The sequence below is a fragment of the Euleptes europaea genome, chromosome 5, assembly GCF_029931775.1.
Source record: "Euleptes europaea isolate rEulEur1 chromosome 5, rEulEur1.hap1, whole genome shotgun sequence".
Taxonomy (NCBI): Eukaryota; Metazoa; Chordata; class Lepidosauria; order Squamata; family Sphaerodactylidae; genus Euleptes; species Euleptes europaea.
Genome location: NC_079316.1, coordinates 48,858,925 through 48,877,190, shown reverse-complemented (window position 1 = coordinate 48,877,190; position 18,266 = coordinate 48,858,925). Strand labels below are relative to the sequence as shown.

At 42.4% G+C, this 18,266-nt stretch overlaps 1 protein-coding gene across 1 annotated transcript in view; it reads right to left on the bottom strand.

The window, feature by feature from the left end:
* Window positions 1–18,266, bottom strand: part of KIF1A (kinesin family member 1A) — a 115,264-nt gene that overhangs the window by 53,582 nt on the left and 43,416 nt on the right. Inside the window, exons 14-23 of the mRNA XM_056849277.1 lie at window positions 16,483–16,694; window positions 15,593–15,672; window positions 14,363–14,438; window positions 8,598–8,677; window positions 8,060–8,166; window positions 6,130–6,210; window positions 5,605–5,785; window positions 5,370–5,442; window positions 4,543–4,636; window positions 3,575–3,723 (exon numbers count right to left, since the gene is read on the bottom strand). Of these exons, the coding sequence (XP_056705255.1) occupies window positions 3,575–3,723; window positions 4,543–4,636; window positions 5,370–5,442; window positions 5,605–5,785; window positions 6,130–6,210; window positions 8,060–8,166; window positions 8,598–8,677; window positions 14,363–14,438; window positions 15,593–15,672; window positions 16,483–16,694 (1,133 nt within the window). The remainder of the gene's footprint in view (window positions 1–3,574; window positions 3,724–4,542; window positions 4,637–5,369; window positions 5,443–5,604; window positions 5,786–6,129; window positions 6,211–8,059; window positions 8,167–8,597; window positions 8,678–14,362; window positions 14,439–15,592; window positions 15,673–16,482; window positions 16,695–18,266) is intronic.

Here is an 18,266-nt window from a genome sequence, read left to right as displayed (position 1 = left end):
TGGGACCAGAGAGATTACAAGTTAAAATCTCTCTTTTGATCTTGCTGTAGAAAGGTTGCAGTCCTATGTACATTTACTTGTGTGCAAGCCCTATTGAACACAGTGGAGATTACATCTAAGTAAAAATGCATAGGATTGGGCTGCACATCCCTTAACACATTCACACTACAGAGTGCCAGTTTGACCTACCATAAATTAGTTCTTTTGTAAGAACATAAGAATTCCTTTCTTAGATCAGACCAAAGTACATGCAAGCAGTGTTCTCCTTTTACACACAGATCTGATGTTTCTGAACATTAGCAAACAGAGTGTGAAAATGATGATTTCCCCCTGTTTTTGTCCTGAGCATCTAGTAATTATATATATATTGGCTTTATAGACAGAGGCTCCACTTTGCTATCATGGCTATTAGCCACTGATAGAACTATCCTCCATTAATACATGTTTTTAAAAAACAACAACCATTAGATTAGATGGGAGAATTCAGTTTCACATTATATGGCAGCAAATTCTATCATTTAATACTGCATTCGGTGAGGCAATACACTTCCTTTTGTCTGTCCTGAACCCACTGCCAGTTTTATGCCAATCAGTTTAACCACCCTAGACAGTGTTGGATCAGATGAAATACTAAACCATAATTTAATTAAGCTAGCCATAATTCATCTTCTAAACCCACAATTCTACCCTAACTATGGTTAGCTAGGATACATCAAACCAGGATCTGAAGCTGGTTTAGCAACAGCATTACCCATCTTGTCTATAACTCTAGCAACTATCAACCATCAAACCTTCATAAATCCAATTGGCCCTCCTGGCAGAAGATAATAAAATGGCCAGTTCACACCTTGGCAGGAATCTGGCACGTGGAAGGGACATAAAGACTTGAAGAAGGCAAGGGGCTAGATGGCATCTTCCTGGAGATTTCAGTAAAGGATTCTTTGATCCATAAAGAGGTGGGAAAACAGAAGAGATAAAATCCCTTGGCACAGAGGGAGAGGGACAGTTTTGGCTAATCCCATCTGTAGGAAGGGGTTCTCACACCTGGGCTCCATCTTGATGGTCACTATTGCCAAGTGGAGCGGACAAAGGGCTAGCTGTTTGGGAAAAGACTATAAGGTAATGCGAAGCTTTTAGAACACTGTAACTACTTAGTTAAAGAGCCTGCCTTAGAATAAGACCAGCTGGGGCATGTACAGAGGCAAGGAATACATATTTACTCATTTTCTTTGTCTTTCTTGTTCAATCCATTGCTATGAAGAGCATGTGTGTGAAATTTTACCTTTTAATAAATTCTTTACTATTTTAAGTGCTGGTAGTTGTTCTCTGTACTATTTAAGACCTCCAAAATTTGAACATGCTGTTCAAAATAGGCATCAGGCAGTTGGTTGATACATCTCTAATTCTCCATGAGTTTGCAAGTGTGGTAAGCTGTCCCCATGGTAACCAGCTGCTAGGTAATGGGAGATGCAAGCACTAGGCAGAGCCTTTAATCAGTACCACAGAAGGGAAGCTAGGAGTGCTGGACGTTTTGGCAGGTAATTGCCAAAATGACCACCTGGTGACAGTGTACTGAAGGAGAAGCAAGAGATATAAACCCCTCCCAGGGTCAGGCAGGCTGAGAGAGCAGTGCATCAACAGGTGGAAAGTCAGGAAGTTGCTGGTGCCTATTAGTCTTGGAGGGCTCGAATGGAGCGACACTTGTGGATCAGTGGGGCCATTCCGCCACAACAGTGTTATAGGTCTAAAACGCATGGTCCCTTAGCCCACTTTCTTCCCTGTTAATTCTGTTTCACCCAGGATCAAATCTTCATGAACGGACGGAACCTGATTTGCTGTTGGCTCAGCCCTGTGTCGACGCCAAATGAACCCAGTTTTTGCAATTCACAAGTCAAACCGTTATCACTGGCTCGTCTCAGTTAAACACGGGCTGAGTCTTCCTACGTCACAACGGCCCACCAGACTCCAAAGGCGACCTCTCCACCTTTTTCTCTTTCTCGAATGTTTATTTTTGATATATTAAAATATCAAAAGATCAAGAAAACTTTTTGACGAAAATTAACCCAAACCTTGTGTGGATAGGGACCTTAGATGCTCCCCTTGCGAGCGAGAAAAGTGTAAAAAAAGGCGCATTTTTATTGATGGGGGCTGGTTTGTTGAGAAAGTTCAACTGTCCCGGAAGGGGTGTGTGGAAACCAGAGCCACTACTCCCCTGCCCGCCAAATTTTGGCAACCAATCACCAGGGGCGGGGGCGTTGCTGACTTACCAGGAAGTACGCGTCTCCCGCATTTTCTGTTTTCATGGACGGATCAGCACACAGTTTTGCCCCAGATCAATTCAAGGTAATGCGTACAGTTTCTCCCCCCACCCCAGGCCGGGTTCATTTTATCCTGGCTAGAACGGGGAAGAAAGTGGGCTAAGGGACCATGCGTTTTAGACCATAGCCTGAAGTCCCTTTTCCCTTCATAAAGGGCCTTCCTGAACCATTAAGTTAAAGTATAGCCTCACTTCCTTTATAGAAAAACATTCCTGATGGTTTCACATTATGTTATAATACAGTATCTTGCTTAAACCTGTTTTTCCCCCATTGATACTCTGCACCCACCCCCCACTTACAGAATTGCCTAGCAAGTCCATCTCAAAAATGAAACCATTCTTGTCTTCAGCCAGCTCTTGCTATCTCCAAGCCTCTCCCTGATCTCAGCTCTGCCTGGCAACAGACTCCTTTCTCCACTCCCGCCTCCAGTCTCTTATCAAAACAGCAGCACCACTAGCTCCTTCTGTGCATCCCTAAAGGAAAAGAAAGCAAGACCAGCATGCTGTCCAGGCTATCTTGTTGCCTGTGCTCCACCAACAAAGTGCATTTCACCTGCACCCTAGTTACCTCTACTGCACAGAAACAATAGATTCAGGAGGGGGCTGGATCAATGGAAAGAAAACAACAGTGCTGCTGCTCTGCATGTACCTCCACTTAAGGCTCATTGCTGCCTTGTCTTTGAAGATGTGTTTCCTGCAGAAAAGTTAACCAAAACTACTCCTTTTTAACCTGATCTATCTAAGCAGACTAGGATAGCAGCAAGGTCCTAGCAATGCAGCTAGGATTCACTGATCATTACAAGCTGAATCCTGGTTTCACTAACTAACCACAATTAAAACAAACCCTGGCTCCATAAAAATGTTTACATACCCACTCTCTCCACATCACATGCTGCTGTCTGTCTTTCTCTCTTTTGCCTTTCTAACATGCATATTCTAATACCTAATCTGTAACATAATTGTAATTGAGAACCAGTGTGGTACAATGGCTAGAATGTAAGGCCCAGCACCAAATCCCCACTTAGCAATCACTCTCTCTCAGCCTAACCTATTAACAGGGCTGTTTGCAGGGATAAAATGGATAAGCAGAGAAACAGGTACATTAGCCTGAGCACCTAGGACTAGGGCAGGATAAAAATAGGTGGTAGAATGTGACAGTTTGACCCAACTCATACTCTCTGTTGTACTAATAAAGAGTCAGAGAATGAAAATGGAAAGAACCCCTTATCCACAATGGCTATAAAAGAACCAGCTCACCTTCTTCTTCAGTTCCACACTGATGGCGTTGGCCTCCTTCAAAAAAATGGCATTGCCCCACAGCTGATCTCGGAGAGATGTAAACTGGTACCATTTCCACTTCCTGAAAGCCCAGAGTGCCAGCTCAAACTCCCGCTCAGTCCATTGTACTGGTGACAGATAATTCATAAGGTCACTCTTCATATAGCAAGACACAGTACTTGATCACAACTCACAACATCTTCTGCTCAAAGAAACCATGTACATTAGAAGAGAACAGAAATAAGACTGGCCCTGTGACTTTAAAACTGACATTATGAGCTACTGAATGCCCTGGATTTTTTTCCTATCTAGAAAAATATATGCTCAAATGACTGGCTTGGACCCACACTAGATATTTTCACAGGCACAAAGATTTCTGATCATAGAGCATGATTTTCTTATCTTCCCCCTCCATCAGCAGCCTGTAATGCCCCCCAAACTCCTGTTCTTGGAGAAGAGATGGCATTTCTCAATGCTCTGGGAGGGGAGAGGCAGAAAAATCATGCTCTGAGCAGAAAATCTCAAAAAAATATAATTGAGAGAAATCTCTCAGTAAACCACCTTTCTAATTAGCTATTTTTCCGGTGACCATTTTAGGAAAGCCCCAAAGAAAGCAGAAGATATCATTGCAATGTCCCAGCTTGCTTCGAAGACCTGTATCAAGAAATTGGCCTTGTTTGGTTATTTTTTGGCCTTTCAAAAGTTTTGTTCAGGCTTTTGGGCCTAGTTAAGTTATTAGGGTGGTGGCTGGACATTTCCTGCTATTATAGTTGATCTCCTGGAGAAAATGGCTGCTTTGGAGGGTTCACTCTAGGGCATTGTACCCTGCTGTGGTTCCCCCCCCCCCCAAACACTTCATGGTTATAATATAGTATGTGTATACCTAAATACAAATCATTACATGCCAGGATGCCCATAACAGAACTTTCCTTTCACTGGATTCATACCTTCATCCTCAGGCTCCTCCTCTTCCTCGTTAGCTTCAGGGTAATATCTTGAGTCCATCTGTTTCTGTAAGGCCTCCAATTTACTCTCATAATCCTAAAGGAATAAGCAGTTAAGCATTTTTATTATACTCTTTATGGCTGCTGTGTTTTGATGCTACATATTTTTGTTAGAAAATCCATTCCCTGAAGTAATCACATTCTTCTATTTTCTTGGTCATAACCAGTTCAGTTTACTGGACTACAGAGTTCCATCAGATAATTCTCCACACAGCCTATGGCAGGGGTCCCCAACATGGTCCACCATGGTGCCCCTTTTTTTGGTGCCCACCAAGTGTTTTTAGAAAGTGGGTATGGCCAGTGAAGTTTCTGCCCAGCAAGGCTTCTGATTGACCCTGAGTATTTGCTCAGCTGTGCAGATTTTGAAAAATGGTGCTTTGGCAGCAGCTGCCACCTCAGCATGTGGACCTTCATGGTGTGAGTGAAGGTAAGCTGTGGCAGCCATTTTATGGCTGCGCCCACCATGTTGTTCCAGAATTCCAAAGGTGCTCACAGAGGTTGGGGATCCCTGGCCTATGGCAACACTTCCAGCGTTAAACTGAGATGTTATATAGGGACTGTGAGGTCCTTCCCCTTTCCTATGTTCATGAGATCTATGGAACTGTATAAGGATTTGGTTTTTATCCCACTTGCAAACTAAGTTTTATGGGGTGTTTGGAAGACTGGCTCCATTTTGGAACTAATGATGTCTTCCATCAATTACAAGCATTGTTGTCTGCATATTGTTGCTCTCATGAACTGCATTAAAAAGCATTCTCGATGCTACATACAAGTCTTTGCTGCTCCAGAAGATAATTAGCCTCTTCTCTTTCCTTGCGATATTGGTCTTCCAACTCCTGAAGCCTACATAGAATCAGAAATTAGAGAATAATAAATCAGTTTAGATAAATTACAGAAGACTTACACATTCTCTATCTGGTGCCACTGCAACTTAAACACACTCAAACTTCCTCTGAATTTTCCATCCCCACCGTAGAACTCTTTCACACTATTCCTTCTACGCACCTCTGTTCCATCTCCTGCTTCATGTCAATGCCTTGTTTCTCCAACAATTCTCTCTGGGCAAATGCCCAGTCCACTGGTTCAGCAGGAGTCTCTGCACAAGGGGTTCGCTCGCGCTCTTGCCGTGCTTGCTCGGGATGGTTAAATCGGAACACGTGGCTCTTCCCCATGATTATACGATTCCCTGGGGGGCAGAGGAGTACACAGAGCAGAGACAATGTGATGGGATTTCACTGTATATGAGATCCCTTGCTAAGCTGCTACAAAGATCACCCACAGAAGAGATTCTACTAAAGATGCTCCAGATAAATGGAAAAATCAAAGGCATCCAATCCTCATGACTTCAGTGTGAACCAAACTTGACTGCCAGCCTGTTCAGGACTATGAACATTTTCCTTAGATAATGATTCCCATGGATCCATCCCTGCGCAGTGTATGGTTGAGTCATTTGTAAGACTCCTTCCAATAGCCCCTTTCTCTTATTCCCGAGTCTCCAATCCTTTCTCCTGGAAACTTGAGTGAACCTACCTGATCTCAAGATGCTAGGCTCTGTTACTTTCTTGCCATTGACGTAGGTGTTTGCCCCCTCACAAGGCTCCAGGGTCACCACTGCATTGGAAAAGGCACAAGTGGAATTGGGGGAGGGTGGAGGACAAAATGGCAAGTGAGAGGTTGTATGGATGTACAATGAACAACCATCTCCCAATCAGTAAAAATACCGGCTGATCAATCTACTTGTTAACCAGAGAATAAATCCTCAGTGCTATGACAACACCATTCCTTCTACATGCTGAATTAACCATGACAGGCAAGGTTAGGCTTTCAGTGTAAATCTGTCTTCATTTTTTATAACAGCTTAGTAAGTCATGGATTCCAAGCAACAGGCTCCTAAACACTTAGGCATGACCCAGAGGCTCAAAGAGAACTATATTTTTATAGGCTGCTTTGAATATCAAATTTAGTAGCGGGTGGGGGTAAAAATATCTCAAATAAATAAGCAGATAGATACAGGAAGGTTTTATACAGTAGTAAATCCAAAGTAACCATGTAGTTTTACACCAGCTGGGGTTCCAGCCCAATCTAACAGAGCTAACCGGATTGTCACCAGCTACAAATGGGGACACAGTTGACTCCAATAAATCCATGCCAACTTGATCCAGTAATGATCCAGTGGAAGGTGAATTCAGATAACCAGGAGCTACACAGCAGCCACTTAATGTCTTACGAATGTAGCACCTGAGCTACTGGGAAGGAGGTCGCCTGTATCCTCCCACCATGCGGGTAAAGTAATGATGCTTTTCAGCTCTAAAATATCTAGGGCAAGCAATACCGGCTGAGCCATGTGGTACAAAGCTGCATTATAACAAGGACACTCCTAGCAGGAACTGTTGCTCTTCAACTCCTCAATGAATTATTCATAAATATGCAATAATAGGTCCACTTAATTTTTGAAAAGCTTGATTGTGGAAAACATAAAATACCAGTAGCAAAGCGTTATGCCCAGTAGTTATTGAACCTGATCATTAGATTCTGGGATAGCACTTCAATATTTGACTACCGGTACATATTTGCAGACGCCAGGTTCTGTAAACCTGATTCTGGATTTTGCTGGATACACATCTTCAATGGAAAATCATCTTTAATTCTTTTTTTTTCCAGGCATGTCGCAGCCAACTTGTTTCACCTACCTCCAGCCAATTTTTCAATTATTGGACTGTTGTCATCGTTAAACCACTCCCTCTCCCCTAGATGAGTGATTTCCTTTTTTTAATGGCCCTAAAATAGCAATATAATGCTGCAGTGTAACAATGATAGTTTAAGCAGGTTCTCTGAATTCTGAGTTTTGTTGTTTTTTTTAATTAAGTCTCTAGCGCTTTCCTTCGCAGAAGTACTGCAGCTCTGGGTTAAAGGTAAGTGGGGAGGGAAAGGGGAAATGGGGAGGGGGTGTAAATTTCAGATTCCGGTCTAACAGACCCAATTTGTTTGGGGAATCTGGATATTCCCGATATGGAGGTTTAGGAATATCTGGGTTTACCAAAATATTCAGTTCCATTTAGACCCGAATCCAAAATTTACCGATTTTTTTCATACCCCTAAAAGGCATAGCACCACCCTCTCTGGCAGCATTGCTAAGCACCCCATATGAAAAGAAAGTGGTAGCCTTCATACAGGTTGGTAGGAACGGAGTGCAGTGACATAGGCTGATTTCACAAATGCCACTGAAAGAATTTTTCAACCCTCCTCTTTCTGATGGTCTGCACTTGTAAAAAAAACTACAATGAAAAGGCTTGTATCAGCTTTCTGAATCAGCTGTTGGGCAAGCAGAAGATTGATCTGTGATTGCTTTCAAACTTCCTGCCATTTACGATGTACATATGATTTTGGTATTACAGAAGCTCGATTCCAGCTAAAAAGGGAAAGAAGCCTGCAAATGGTGAGGATCTCTATATGGGGATACCTTCACTGCCGGCCTTTGTGTCACTTCGGAAAATGCAGTGCTCTTCTTTGATGAAGTGCCCACTGAGGACAATGTCCTGCCTCCTCTCAGCATCCTCTCGACCAACCCTGTTCAGGAAAAAACACACTCATTCAGTGGCACAAAGCATTCTGAGTGTTCGTTTATTGCTGTAAACCTGTTTGTGTTTTAAGTAAAAAACAATATATTTAATTGACTTTTCCTGTGTCTTCTATAAAGTTCGTATCTCCAGTGCCTGGCATTACATTTTATGCTATTTATTTATTTATTTGGTACACATAGTTGGCCCAGCCAAGAGACATTTATGTTATATCAGGCCCTCCTCACAAATGAGTTCGACACCCCTGCCCTAGCTGGACTTGATGTCCCCAAAAACATGTCAGATAATTTCAATAAGCCTCAGGACACCATGCCTGTACTGCAGAGTGAGGGATATTTAAATGCACAAATGTTGAAGTAAACCATGTAATCACCACTCCTCACACCTGAATTTGGCAAAACTGTTATGGGTATCCATTACCTGGTTATTCCATCTTTAATGTAGTATAGAAGGCACTCAGACATTAGTGGGTCCTCATTTAAGTTGACCAGATGTGGTGTCTAAGACAAACAAAAGGGATGTTAGTCTTGTCTTCCAAATTAGAGGCTCAGGTGTGCCCTTCCAATACACACACTCACACTATCCACACTGTGATAATAACTCAGCTGTGCAACAGTACTGACCCTACTACCTTCACCATATCAGGGCACTTTGATAAGCGTTTCCAAACACAAGCAGTAAGTCACAAAGTTTACAGACCTATCACTTAAGACTGAGCCTTCTATTCCTGATATAACAAAATGTTTAAAATTAATGCTTAATCCTGAAAACAAACATGGTCCTGCCTAAGTTGCTAAAGCCACAGATTTACTTGAATATCTGCATGTGCTTAGGGACATGGCTGGACCAAGAAAAGATATTTACTCAGTGCAAAATTAGGATCCATCACTCACTCCATGCTGATCTTTTGAAAACACCTGCCAATTTAAGAAGTAGCTCTGAAGTCGTGATAATTGAGTAAAAACTTTTGATTAACTTGAAAAGTCAGTACTCAATGCTTTCAGACTGCATGCACTGCCACAAACTCTGTATATAGGTAGTTCTACTGTTCATACATTATATAAGTAAGTAAAACAAAGAGCAATGAAGTTACATTTCCTCTTTGCCTTAACAAAACTGGACTATGGGGGAATTGCTCTAATTGCTTAGAAACTGGCTGCAACACACTACCAAGGAAAACTATGGACTTAGACCAATTGTATTGTATTGCTCGAAGAGGCCCCTGGTGCACAACTTCTATGTTTATTGATATTTACATTAATAGTTTGCTTTAGTAATAATACACAGTTTTTGACAAAAAATATTTACAAAATATTAATGTTCACCTGGAGTCTAATCATATTTTCTATTCCAATAGATTATTTTAGTCGGTATTCAGAAAAAGAGCGCAAATCACAAATGCCATCTTGTTCATAAAATCCTAAACAGTTACACCCTTCTAAATCCATTGAAGTCAATGGGCTTAGAAGGGTACAACTTTGTTTAGGATTGCATTGTTAATATGTTTAGCTGTTTTATATCTGCTGTATAACAAATTTTAATAAAGTATTCCTTGTGTCTCAATATTGTCCTATAATTTCCAGTACTTGGCATATATATTCTGTACTGCCATTTTTTCATTCTGGTTACTCCTAGAAATATTTGTAAAACTGGTTGCTGATCTTTCCTGAGCATACATATACTCATCTCATAAACAAAACCATATCCCAAAGGCTTTCAGGAAGAGACAGACATATGCTTAATGTATGTATTAATCCTGTCACATTTTCAGTATGCAAAAATGTTTGACTTACAAATCCTATTCAACCCATGGGGCATAAGACACCAATGATGGGTTGCATCCTGCACATGTGCTAGAGGTAGCTCTTTTCTCTGGCGCAAGGAGTCACATGTAAACTTTAACTGAGCCACAAAGAAAAACTGCCTATAGTTTGAAGGATTCTTCTGCTGTCACTTCAGATGACTGTCATTGCTATTTAAAAACAAGTCTATCTCTGCTGTAATTAAATCTAGTATACTCAACTAAACTATACTCAACTAAGTTTAACTAAATAAAATGTGAGCAAACCAAGATTGAATCCCCAAGGGTCCTTAATTTCATTTTAAAGCAATCACTGAGTGGGGGACTAGGACTGGGGCCTAGTGATAAAGTGCAAACAGTTAATCCTTTCTCTCTTACATAGGGTTGTCAGCTCAGGGTTGGGAAATACCTGGAGATTTGGGGGGCAGAGCCTGAGGAGGGCGGGGTTTGGAGAGGGGAGGGACTTCAATGCCATAGAGTCCAATTGCCAAAGCGGCCATTTTCTCCAGGGGAAATGATCTCTATCACATGGACATCAGTAGCAGGAGATCTCCAGCCAACCTAGGGTTGCTAGGTCCCTCTTCGCCACTGGTGGGAGATTTTTGGGGCAGAGCCTGAGGAGGGCGGGGTTTGGGGAGGGGAGGGACTTCAATGCCATAGAGTTCAATTGCCAAAGAGGCCATTTTTCTCCAGGTGATCTGATCTCTATCGGCTGGAGATCAGTTGAATTAGCAGGAGATCTCCTGCTACTACCTGGCAGTTAGCAACCCTAAGCCAACCCCTGGAGATTAGCAACCCTACTCCTACAGTATCCTAGATAGAAATCCCTCCCTTTAATAATAAGCAGCTTTTAGCCCTGCTACATACCAGGAAATTGCCCAAGGTGTATAACAATAACAATGGCCTATTTTATTGAGCATTTTGCTTACTTAACACAAATTCAAAATACAAAAGATGAATAGACAAAATGATACATCCTGTCTTGATGACACATGTAACCTGTACACAAGCCAAAGCTTCTATTTATTGAAGCAGTATTATTGGATAACATATTTTTTAAAAATCATATTACCCTCCATGTGATCTTCATTCTCTGAGTTCAACAAACTACAATTATTCTAAACCAAATGGCTAAGTAAGGAACACTACACTTTAATCTCATTTGAAAAGAGTTAATAGCATTGCAACTGTCATATCAATCTGAACACCATGCAAAGAGGACTGGAAATCTACTCATGCAAGTCAACATAGCAAAGACTTAAATGGCCATAAGCGCTTGCAGTTTTGTAACAGGTACAGTAGAATCTCTGTCTTTGTCTCACGAGATATGTAAAGGCTAATAAATTAACTAGTGTCCTCAGTATCAGATATCATGTGCACTGGGTTCAGTGACTCATCTAGAATTTAAAGGGAGTGGGTCTCTAAAGTAGGTGATTAAGTACAAATAGAATACCGCTTCAGGTCTAAACAGGGTGTCCCTTTTCTTGATTATTTAATCAACAGAATCTATCTCAAATTATTACTCTCATTGACAAAATGTAAGTATATTTTTCAAATAGCAATCAATAAATTAGATGTTAATTGATGGACAGCCCCAATACAGTAATTTATCCTTGCAGGAGCAGTAACTCAGTAATACCCATGACTGAGCTCTGTTGTTATGCCTCCAAACCGTCAGCACATGAGGCCTCCTGGCCAAGGGAAGACAGCATGATGCAGAAATCTCTCCACTCGTGAATAGCAGAGAGAGAGACCTCAAAACTCATCTGGGTTGTGACATCAGGCAGAATATACAGAGTCATATGGTTGAACAAGCAAGCTCATTACAGCACAATTGGGAATTGTTCAGACCATGCAATTCAAAGAAAGCATGCAGAATGTTAATGTTTCTTCTCTTTTCTTATATACTGAGGCCTTTGTAAGCCAGTTCTTGCTGACCTAGCGCCTACTGGGGCGTGGTTGGAAAAGGCTAAACCAGAAAAAAACACCAAACCCCCCAGCATGCAAATGACCAGGACAAGGTGTTGTAAATGGCCACAACTTTATTGGTTACAACTGGAAGGGCATTGGCATAGGAGCTGGATCCAGGTCATCGGCCGACCCATCTGTTGACCGATGATTGACCTCCTACTCCCAGCCTGCCTGCTGGAGAGTAGCCTGGGATGGCAGTATGCGGGACATCACTTGGGCTTGAGCTGCTCTGTGATTCCCCTGCCACTCAGAGGGAGGCAGTCCTGACTGCCCCATGAGCTGGGCATGTTCCCTGCAAGGCCTTTCCCAAAATCCATTACTGGGATCCCCAGAGTGAGGAAAAGGTGCATGCAGGCAGGCTTTCCCCCAAAACTGGATCCAGCCCCATGCAAACACCACCAAAAAGTTGTGACGAAGACACTGAATAGCATAACAAAACCAAAACCACTCCAAGAAACACTGAATATAGGGAGGGAGGGTTGGACAAGCCGAAAGGCTGAATGACCCTGAGCAGTTGGCGAGGCTGAATAAATACCTGGTCAGCAGACTAGAACAAAGTCTGCTGAACTGCGACCTGCCAGCCAAGCCCACCCCCCACCCCGACCTCATCAGGCTAAACCCAATTGGCCCATTCAAGGACAGCCAAGCCGGGGAAGGGAAATGGTCGGGCGGGGAAAGTTCCCACTGGGGAGCCCTGCGCAGACACCCAGGCTCCCCCGAAGGCCATTACTGACCCTGCCACCTGGTCTGGCCAGCGCTACGTCGCCCTCATTTCTGCCTGGGATGGCAGGAGCTGCGTCGCGACCTCCACCACAACCTGAAGCCTCCTTCCAGCCCACTAACCCCTGCCCCCAGCATGGGCCAGCGAACATAGCTTCAGGTGAGCCTCTGGACCTGCACTTTTAGCCTCTGGGTACAGTTCAGAAAGCTTCTTAACATAGGACAGTTCAACCATTATTTGAAAAGGAGTCACACACAGATCACTCTAAGACAACTATCTGGACCAACCTTCTTGGGAGAATATACACCTATACTTTCTAGGAAAACATCCTGGGCTTAACTGGTCATGGCTATATGGCAAAAGTGGAAAGAAAAATAACATAAATGTGCAAAGTGCCAAAAAAATTATTACCCAAACCACATTTTAGGAAGTAAGGAAGTAAGTACCACTTAGGGTGCCACTTTGGAATTCTCCCTTGTGGATAAAACTCCCTGCAATATGAAAACCCAGTATAGGATCATTTCTTGCTATGCTTGTTTCACCTGTGCAGCAATTTCTTTTAACATAGGGGAGCATACAACAATCTAGGCCTATGATGACTACAGTCATCTTCAGAGACCCTGCCTCAGGTGCCCCCACCTTCTGAGATAAGGCCAGTGGCAACCTAGGAGAGGCCTTCTTGGTAGTGGCACCAAAACTCTGGAACTCTCTCCCTGGGTTTCCTCTGGAAGTGAAGTCATGTCGTGTGTGATGCTGGCAATTTAAAAAAATTCTCCCAAAGGATCAGTGGTGGGAAGAGTACATTGCCCAAGGGAGGCCTCCCACCATAGTGGGACACCTGGCAACTTTGGGACTAGCATACCTGATAGATCTCCCCCACCCACACTAGTCTCCTAATAAAATTTATTTATTATTCATTTATTTACTTCATTTATACCTCTCCTTTCTCCCCAATGGAGACCCAAAGTGGCTTACGCTGTTCTCCTCTCCTCCATTTTATCAAAGTTTTTTTTAAGTAATCTGAGGTCAGTTAATGATGTTCTAATCTATGTTCCCCCATTAAGAGAAGCCCTGCTTACAAGTTACAGTGAATGCTCCTACAGTCTGTGTACAGTGCTTATGTGATTTTTCTTTATACATGCAATGTGTAATCCTCATGATACATTCAGCACATATAGGTGAATTTATGGCTTAATCTCCAGGTAATGGTTGATGCATAGTACAGGCCTTTCTCAGTTTCCCCAGACAGTGAAATTTCTACCCCAGATCACACTTCCCACTCCTGGCCGTTTGTCAAATCCCCTTCAGTACAGGGGCTCATGATGTGTATACCTCTCGATTTGATGCTTTTTTTATTTATAGTGTTGGTCCTATTTCTGACTACCAATTGACTGTTCTCACTATTTTTAACTACTGTTTTATTGCTGGTCTTATTAAGGTGTTCATGCAGTAGCTAGTTGCTAGGTTTCAGATTTCTTAGCTTTTTGTATGATACTAATCTATTTTGGTCTTCAGTTCATGCTGTAAACTGCTTTGAGTGATGTTTTTAATAGCAGAAAATTGGGTTATAAATATCCTACACAAATAAATAATTAGAAGGCAGGGAGAATTTTTAAACTGGTATGTGCTGTACAGATGATGTATTTTGAGAGGCATATGAGTAGTATGAAAGAGGCAGAAACAGAATCCTACCTTCTTAGGAGAGAAAACCCCCAGAGTACCACCATCTTCTCTCATGGCTACTCCCATTTCTGCAAGCAAAGCTTCCCTGAAAAACATCAAAAGAAAGAACTAAAACCCTGAAAATTTAGCTGAGACCTGGTTCCTGTTCTGTTAAGAAATGAAGAAGTACTCCAATAGAGTGCACACTATACTATCTGAATGCAAATGATGTTACTGTATTAGTAGGTATTGTGCAAATGCAGATGCTGGAAAAGAATGGACTGGGGTGAGTGGCATATGCTACCATGATGAATAGCCAGAACAGGGGTGTCAAACATAATGCCCAAGGGCCAGATATGGCCCCTTGAGAGCTCTTATCTGGCCCACAAGCCAGCCACGGCAGTCCCCCACCCCCCTCGATCTGGGCTGGCGAGGCAGGCCTGGCCCGACCAAATGATATTATGTCATATTCAGCCCTCTTAACAAATGAGTTTGACACCCCTGAGCTAGAATGTTTTAACAGCAGGTTCCAAGGAACAGAAAGAGGCAAAATTATAAAAAATAGCATGTGGCTAAATGAGAACTGAACCTGCTAGTCTCTTCTTCGTGGTGAATTATTGGGAGGGAAGAAAAGACACTGCATTCAAACATTTTACATGTTTTTGTAGCCTGCGTTAAGACAAAATAATATGTGAAGTGCTTCTTATTGGCCCAACTATTTCCAACCACTCAGGCTGCTCAAGTCATCACAAAGGGCCATTTAAGGACTGTTTCACACGACAACTTTAACAGGTAACACATATAGCTTACCCCAATAGCATGAAGAATTTTCCTGCCACTGCCAACTCAGTCAAGCAGTGGCGTGAACACTCTCCCTGTGATGGCATTGATTAATATGGTACGACACTCTTCCCTCTGGATGATGTTTTGAGTGGCTTCCACATAGGGCATTTAATGTGTATAGTGGCCCTCACTCTCTGCCAAAAGAATGAAGGTTTTGTAGCCAGGGGTTCCAGGGGTGTGTGTGGGGGGGGACTAGAGGTACAAACTTCCAGGAGGCCTAGTCTGCCTGGAAGTCCATGGAGCTGGGCAAGTCATGTGATTTGTTTTTATAAGATGTTTGAGTCTTAATAGTGTAGGGGGCACAGGGGGAAATTTTGTCTGGGGGCCCACGATAGCTCTTGGCACAGCAAAATAAAAGATTGGCCTATGTGGCGCATTGAAATGAACGTGTGCTATAAATTACAGCTCGATTCCTACCTCTCCATACGTATTGCCTCTGTCCTACGTAGTTTTTCTTCCCATGTTTCATTCAGCTCAGCAATGATCTTTTCAGTTTCCTACAGAGTATAAGGTAAACATTAGTATTCCATGATGGTCACCTGACTGGACTAAAAATATTTCACCTATAATGCATTAGACTCAATTCACAACTCTCTGTCTACAAGGTCACAATCAGAACAACCATACTGTCAGTGCCTGACATTTGCATAACATACATACACAAAATAAAGCTCTGTCTTTGTAGGGTGCAAGTCAAGCAGCTCAATTAATCCAGATTCTTTACCATATATTCTTGCCAGAATCACAGTATTTAAAGACCACATGTTGGAGACAAACAATACTTGATAGGCTGCATTCACCCCATGCCAATTCCCTGTTGTGAGACACTGCCACAGAAATGTACAAGTATTCACAGTGTCAATGGAATGGCCACATGGGGGCATTCTTGATGTCCCTTGAGCACAACACACATCCCGCTGAAGCTGCTGGAAGGCTTTCTGATGGATTTTTTAAAAACCATGAGGGGATTCTGAGGGGAAATGGTACCTATTTGGGCAGAGAGGCTTGAAAATCTGCACTTTCCCACCCACATGGTGGCCAAGCCTACTCTGAATATGACCTTACCAGAAAAATCATACCAAAGCAGGTTTGAGAAAGATTGCTGCAGAACAAGGGAAAAACCAGAAGGTGCATGACTGTATGGCAATGCTTGCAGACACTCTGAAAAAATCCCAAAACACTCCCATTTGGGAGGCAAGGCAGAGCAAAACATCCATGAGGGAACAGCTGAATAATCTCCAGTAAGCTCTCACGTTGCTTCTCATGCCTCTGTAGCACAAACATGGCTGCATGATCTTTGTTTTTACCTTCAGCCTCTCGATGGCTTCTTCACTGCCTGGAGCAAACATGATGCGTTCATGAAGACTGGAGACCGAAGCAGCTCGGCTGGACAAGGCTGACAGAGAGGAGGATGGGCTCATTCCAACCAAGGCATTGGTCACTGTGGAGAGATTGTCATGGCGTTGACTCATATCTGCCACTCTACGATTATCATTATTGTTCTCAAAGTCGGACATGTCTATGAGGTCCAGGAGGGGAGAAAGAAGAGGGGAAAAGACACGAGACAAGAAGAAGGAAGAAAAAGGTAGAGAAAAGAAATGCAGTTGGGAACAGCAACATGGTGCAATGAGGAGAAAGGTAGAAATTCAACAAAGAGATACACAGATAATTAGGTAGCATAATGTGCCACAGCCATATCCTCATATCAGCAGAATCAGTCATACTATGCTCTGCAGAATTTCTCTAAGCAATGGTATAACAGCATCAAAGTGCTTTGGGGCAAACTGACAGCATATTAAAAATCTGGGTTGCAATTACTGTCCTCCCCTGGCACCTCAAGCAGGGAAAGGGGAAGACAAGCCATAAAGAAGGGCAGGAGAGGATTTCAGGAGGTGAACCCCATTTACTCTCAAGGCTGGGCTTTCAGAAACTGAAGATAATAGAGGGCTTAGATGGCGCTGTAATTGTGAATGTCATTCTGACATTTTGTATCCACAGCCACATTTATGATCCGTTTACATATCTGAAAAGATGTTCTGGGTAGAGTTAACCATTTGGGGATGAATGAAAAAGCAGTGTCCATCTAGCCTGTTGTGCTGTTTTTATCTTGTGCTGTTTTTATCTTGTGTATTGTTTTTATCTTTGTTGATGGATTGTTATAATGTTTTTATGTGTCTGCAACTTGTTGTTGCTTTGTTAGCTGCCTTGAGTTTAAGGAGATAGTGTGTGATATAAATATTTTAAAGAAAAAAAGAAATAGAGAAATAGAAGCTAGGAGAAAGGGATTTGATTGGACACCTCCAGAGAGAAGGAAGGAGAATGTCCAATCTATAAAAAATCTTACTCTGTATACACATTCTAGAGTCATGCTGCAAATCAAGGTTGAGCAGCAATGAAGAACAACAAAAATCAGTTTCATTAACCAAGTGATGAATCCATGAACTCATACACAGCCATACTAGTTTGCTGCTTAATGTGATTCCAAAGAGATGGGAATAGGCATGAGAATTGGCACCTAGGTAGGTGAGCCTGGGATAAAAGACAATAGCAGGTTGTGCTTATTTGGAGGAAGTCCATATGTCCAATTTCGAACATCCAATCTCAAATACTTCATTGGTTTTCTTTCCATTAGCTACACATTAGATTTTCCTCATATTTTCCCTGGGCTCTGCAATCAGACACACACTGCAGATTCCATGCTCAGAACTTGATTTCCAAGTGTGCTGGAGCCCAATGGAAAGAGAGTATTTAAGCACCATTTCCCCAACTACACATACTTATGGTGGCACATAAGTTTCCCCAACAAGAAAAACAATTCTCTCATTTAGGAGCCATTTCCAGTCAGGAACAACCTCACGTCAAGTGGTTTTTATGCTCAGGGTTATGTGTGGAATATTTACAACTCAATCCTAGCCATGTTTACTTAGAATTCAGGCCTATTGATCTCAACAGGATTTACTTTCCAATAAATACACATAAGGACTGCGGCCTAAAAAGCTTACAATGTCCCAAGCCTACACATTTCTCTAGACTTACCACACATAATTCCTCAACACTCCTTCAGCCATCTGTTCCACTACTGTGCTATAAA